A 5,511-nucleotide genomic window follows, 5' to 3' on the forward strand; every position below is an offset into this window, starting at 1 on the left:
CGAGACTGTTTTGCAGTATACCAGTAAAGCCGTGGCTCTTCCCGCGCAACAGACAGGAATACAGAGGCCCAACCAGGTGTATATTGCGCTCACCGAGGACAGCATGATCATTTCCGAGGTAAGCTCTGGAGTAAATGTGACGAATTCAGTGATGATGAGCTACCCCATAGCATGATGGTGACTTTGAGGCATCCAATTTTTATGTACTGACCTTCTAAAGATCGCGGAACACCCGCCCAGTACGAGTGCATGTAACGGCCCATTGTCACTATGCTGACTTCTGACACCGTGCATTAGTCTACACGTGAATCTTGCGTGAATCAGTAACATTGCACTCCTATGCTGGATTTGCGTTGCGGCATGTTGAGCAGTGACTTGTGGCTTTGCCAGCGACGAGGGAGATCTCCTGTTCACGCTCAACATTCTACAAGGACAGTGATTTGTCCCGGCCCAGGTAAAGGAATTGCTTCTCCGGGGGCGGAGCAAGATCAGATCAAGGAATTACTGTGCTGGACCTACTTTAGTGCTGATTACTACAAATACACCATATGCATAATTTACCGTTAGCGGGACTACAGATGCAGATTGAAAGTGAAAGCAACACATAACAAGACCAATGCGCCAACGCTCATGTCATCCTCCGACTCGGCTGCTGATCATTCGGCTTCATGCCCACCATACGTTCCACAACAGCCTATGGTCAAGTCAGTCCCGTACCGCTAGAGTTGACCGAGCCAACGCACCTGCGCCTGATCCCAATCGAGGGCCTCATCCTCGTCGTCCTCCTCCGGTTTGGCCTGCTCCTCCATGCCTCCACCCAGGCCCCAACCCCCGCTAGCTCGCGCATTGGCACCTTCAGGATCAGGGCTCCTATGATCACTCATCGGTGAGTCGAGTAAAGGAAGAGGAAATGTAAGGCGTACCGCAGCGAATCGAGAAACTCGCGCTCCTTCTCCCTCTCCGACCGCTCGAAGTAACCCAGGTTCCGCGGCGTCTCACCTCCATCTTCGTCCGCGTCTACACCACCCACACTCGTCAGCCTTCACCCTCCACTGACCAGAAAGATGACTTACCCTCGTCCCCTCTCCCCAGAATCTTCTCGGCGCGCATCCACCCGGGCTTCTGCCCAATCCTTCCCCTTCTGTCCCGCGGTACCTGCCCGCTCAGGAAGCTGGGCGTACGGCTGCGCCGCATCGTCGCGTTCGTCGGCAGCGTCGAGAGCGGAGAGCGGATCGTCCGGAGCAGCTGCGTGATCGCAACCTCGCCCGCGGTGGGCTGCGGGGCAGGCTCCGTGAGCGAGAGCGTGCTCGGGCGCTGGCGAGTCTGCGACGCCAGCACCAGAAGCCTGCAGGTACATCAGGGATGCAGGGAGAAAGAGGGGGAAAGTTAAACGCACATTTGCTGCAGCCGCGGCATGATCTGATTCTCCCCGGGTCCGCCGCCGAACAGGCCCTCCTTCATCTCGCGCTTCATGATCTCGAGCCGCGCGTTCAGGCGCGGGAAGAGCGGGAGGATGACGCGGTCGCGGAAGCCGCGTAGCGCGACCGTGCGCACGTCGATCTGCGGCGAGGAGATGAGGGTGCCGGGGCGTGTCGGGGAGGAGGAGCGGTGTGTTTTGGCGGGGCGGTACAGGCCGAGGAGGAGGGGGTCTGTTTGCAATGGGAGGAGAGCCTGAGGCGCGTAAGGAGCAGTGAGATGTGCACAATGTTAGGTAGACGCACCCCTTCGACGTAAGGTAGAACCTGATCCCAGAAGAATATCCATCGCTCTACGACCCTCCGCACCAGCTCTTCGTCCTCCACCCCGACCAGCTTCGCGTTGAACGTGACCATGCCCGCTGCTATCAGCTCTGATGCATCGTGCTCGAGAGTAGCCACCGCTCGAGGCGGCGAGGCAGAGATGACCGTCTGTATGTGTTTCTTCACCAGCGCGTTCAGGTCTTCACTGCAGGCAATCCAGTCAGATGGAGTGATTACAGGAATGTGATGACGTACATCGGAATTCTGAGCGGTTCGCCGTTGAACAGCGGCAGTACGTGCACATGCAGCTGGGCCCATGGATTGTCGGACGAGCTGATGGTGGCCATCATAGGAGCTTGGATAGCGGGCGTGGATCCTGGGAGCGCGAGCGAGGTGGCAGAAGCGGCGGCAGCGACCACGCCCGGGAGGTGCGCGAGGTTCCCCAGACGATGCATCTCGCGCGACACGAGCTTCGAATCATATGTTCTCCCCGAGGCGGGCTGGCGTTGTGTGGGGTCGGCATCAAATTCCGAAGGGTGGGTGGCCGTAGCCGAGGACGTCAACTGAGTGCGTGCTATGCCCGCAGGTGATGGGGCTGCGTACCTTTGATGGGGACGTGTGCGACTTGAGGCTAGTGCTCGCCGGGGTGCTGGACGAGGACGCCATGGCTGGTGCTGGCGAGGCCGACGAGTCCCGGGGAACGGAGAGGGCGCTGAGCGCAGAGTCGGCGCGCGAGTGCGTCCGCGGTGGCAGCAGCTGTGCAGGGATCGGTGTTCCCGTCCTGATCGCAGACACAACAGCGGCTCCGGCTGTTTCTTTTTCTTTGTCACGCTCCCGGTTCAGCGAGGAGCTCGAAGAGAGTATGTCGCCGAGGAAGCCCAGGCGCCTCGACGTCCCTGTCGCGCTCGGCGCTGCGTCGAGGTACGATGGGAACGGCTGCTCGGACGCTTTCGGTGTCGTCGGCGTCGCATCTGACGACGTCCGCCTGCGGTCCCTTCGTGTATTACTCGTCGGCGAGGGAGGTCTACTATCATGAGACCGACGCCCGATGGGGTGCGGCAGTGCCTGCCGTCCCGTCATCTTATTGTTGTCAGTGATTTCCGCTGTTTGGCTCCGGCTGATACCTCCAGATACGCTGATTCAAGGCGGATATAGACCATAGAATACGGAAAGATACGAGCTTTGTTGAACCTTGTTCGACGTCTACAGCGTGGTGCAGCTCCCTAAGATGGCGGTACGGTACAAGACTAAAGCGGTGGATGCGTTCCAGGCGTTGCTAATCCTGATTTGACGGTCGAGATTCGGCCCTCGTCGAAGTGGGGGCAAATTCAACGGGCTGCAGCATTGGTACGTGAAGCAAGAGTAACGTCTCTTCTATAATGGTACAGCTCACGCTCATCAGAGGTTTGTGGCAAGATTCGGTAGTGCATTTTACCGCCCAGCAGCAACAGCAGGAACTATACTGGTGCGCAGCTACTCCTTGTGTCGACCTAGCAAGTGTACTGTCGCGTACTACTCCCTGAACGATGCAGCGAGACAGATGCAATGACTCGGATGCCAGCAACATGTGATGCTACAAAACGTGGCGACAAACGAGGGAGACGCGATACGTCAAATAACCTGGCAACGCAGCGGCACCAAATCCTAACATCAGCAATTCCGGAGCACGATAAGAGGACAAAGTGCGCGCCCTCTCAACATACGGTTAGAAACAACACACTCGTCAAGGGAAAAATAATGTAGCAGGGAGCGTTATGTGCACGTTTGGTTGTTGCTTGCAAGGGTGGAGAAGAGAGCAGTATGGAGAAGAGGGGAAACCGCCATGACGAACTTCGCATCATTGCCCTGTCACATTTCACATTTAGCTTTTAGTTAACCCGGATTTGAATTCCCAAGAAAGTCTCACCTCAGGTTCCACAGGTAGGACCAGGGCACCCACGACACCATGAACGAGGGCGTCGAAAGTATTCTCAAAAGTCAGAGTCTGGAGCTCCGTTAGGCGCAAAGGATGGTAGCCAGGTCGCCGTCGATAGCTCCACGTCCAACGTGGAGTTTGCAGTGAACTAGGTTCAGACAAGTTCGCAGGATATCAAGGCATTGCCATAGAGGCACGACACTCCGCATGTCCAGAGCAGTGAGTTGAGAGTAAGGGAAGTCCAGGCATGGAAAATAATGGTAGGACAGAGGGACGTTGAAAATCACAACGGAGCACCAGTCGCATGCGAGGAAACGAAGTCGAGGAGATGGCCCGAACAGACTGAAAGACATCCCGGATTTGTTTCATTCATCAGCATGCGTGAATACACAGACTTCCTCGAGCAGCGGCACCGGGACGATATCAGAAATGCAGAGTTGCCCCAGGGACAGCGAAAGGCATATTTCTTTGGATCTGGGCATGTGATCAGCCAGAAGAGACAGGCAGTCTCTCAGCCCAGGTGCCCTACGGGTCTGAATCTAGCATTCGTTGTGGACGGCGAGGCATATGGACCAGTGCCAGAACGCGCAAGCGAGTCTTGCATGAGGCAGGCTCGGGATAGGCCGGTAGAGTCGTGTGTGAACATTACAAGGAGCAATTTGCAGAGGCCCTCGATGGAGAGCGCAACTGTTCGCCAGCCCCAACGTACTTGCAGAAAAACTAGAGGGGCGTCAAAGGGTTTGGTACTGATATAAGGGCGCCATGGAAGGGGCAGGATGAAGATTTCTGAGAGAATATCGAACGGTAGGTCTTGGGACCTGTATGGCGGGTGTCGTCGGAGTCCATGAATCCCAACGAATGCAGAGTACGACAACGCTAATGAAAGCACAGTGCAGGCTCAGCGACTGGTCGGCTCTGCCCAAACAAGTCCAAGTGAGTAGTAGTACCAGGACCAGGATGCGAGCACTGAGGAAGGGCTTACCAATAGCTATATGCGCAGCGTCCGACGTCAATCTCGAACTACAGCACAATTGAAACGTTGTAGCGCAATGCGGTCGCTCGTCAAAGATCAAGAAATTGAGCAGGGACCCCTTCTTCGCTGACGCCCGAGCTGTTGATTGCGGTCGTCGAATCATGGTTCAACGTTTCAACTATGTCGGCGTAATATCAGCGAGGATCTTCGCCGTGAGGCAGCCGGACACAGTTATATTGTAGAGCCTACTGAGAAGTGATGGTCAGGGAAGGTCGTTGTTGAAGGAATGATGGATAACGGGAGGAAAAGAACAGAGACGCGTGCGACATTTGTGTCACAGTGTATTCACGTGGCCTGTGACAGCCCGCGTTTCCTATGATTTGCCACAATAAGGCGGTAGGGCCGTGCGAGCGGCAGAGCCCGCTACCGTAGACATAGATAAGATTTGGTAGCAAGCTGAAAACTTGACATCCTGAGCAGCATCATATACTAATATATTTATTTTGCGAAAGCAGTTGTGTTCCAGCCATGATTTCCGACTGAGCATTCACCTCAACGATTTGAAGAGATGTCCACTCACTCCTCCCTCAGGTTCTGAGTATACAAGACATTTATGTAAAACAGCTGACATTGAAGTATGCTGCTTTCACCTGGAGACCGCATCTCCAACGCCCCAAGCTAGGTCATGTCTGTTCTCTTGAGTCCCTTGACCAGCATCCGCCACCTTGGCTAAAGATGGAAAGAGAGATGCCACGTGGTTCTACAATCGGGGTCCTTTGAGGACCCCATCTTTGATTGGTCCAAAGCCGTGTGCCGGTCCTGCCGTCCGCCATATACGGTTAAGAGCCAAATAGTGTCAAATAAATCGCGTAGATCTTGAAACG

At 55.4% G+C, this 5,511-nt stretch overlaps 1 protein-coding gene across 1 annotated transcript; it reads right to left on the reverse strand.

Annotated features, from left to right (window-relative positions):
* Positions 1-429: 429 nt before the first annotated feature.
* Positions 430-2,961, reverse strand: GLOTRDRAFT_137863 (HbrB-domain-containing protein). The gene is made up of 8 exons (XM_007866444.1): positions 2,343-2,961; positions 1,995-2,239; positions 1,722-1,944; positions 1,397-1,671; positions 1,074-1,345; positions 924-1,017; positions 744-870; positions 430-694 (listed from the first exon to the last, which is right to left on the reverse strand). The coding sequence occupies exons 1-8, from the start codon at positions 2,817-2,819 to the stop codon at positions 629-631; spliced, it is 1,779 nt and encodes a 592-aa protein (XP_007864635.1). The 5' UTR covers positions 2,820-2,961; the 3' UTR covers positions 430-628.
* Positions 2,962-5,511: the final 2,550 nt, after the last annotated feature.

The sequence above is a fragment of the Gloeophyllum trabeum genome (assembly GCF_000344685.1).
Source record: "Gloeophyllum trabeum ATCC 11539 unplaced genomic scaffold GLOTRscaffold_00004, whole genome shotgun sequence".
Lineage (NCBI taxonomy): Eukaryota > Fungi > Basidiomycota > Agaricomycetes > Gloeophyllales > Gloeophyllaceae > Gloeophyllum > Gloeophyllum trabeum.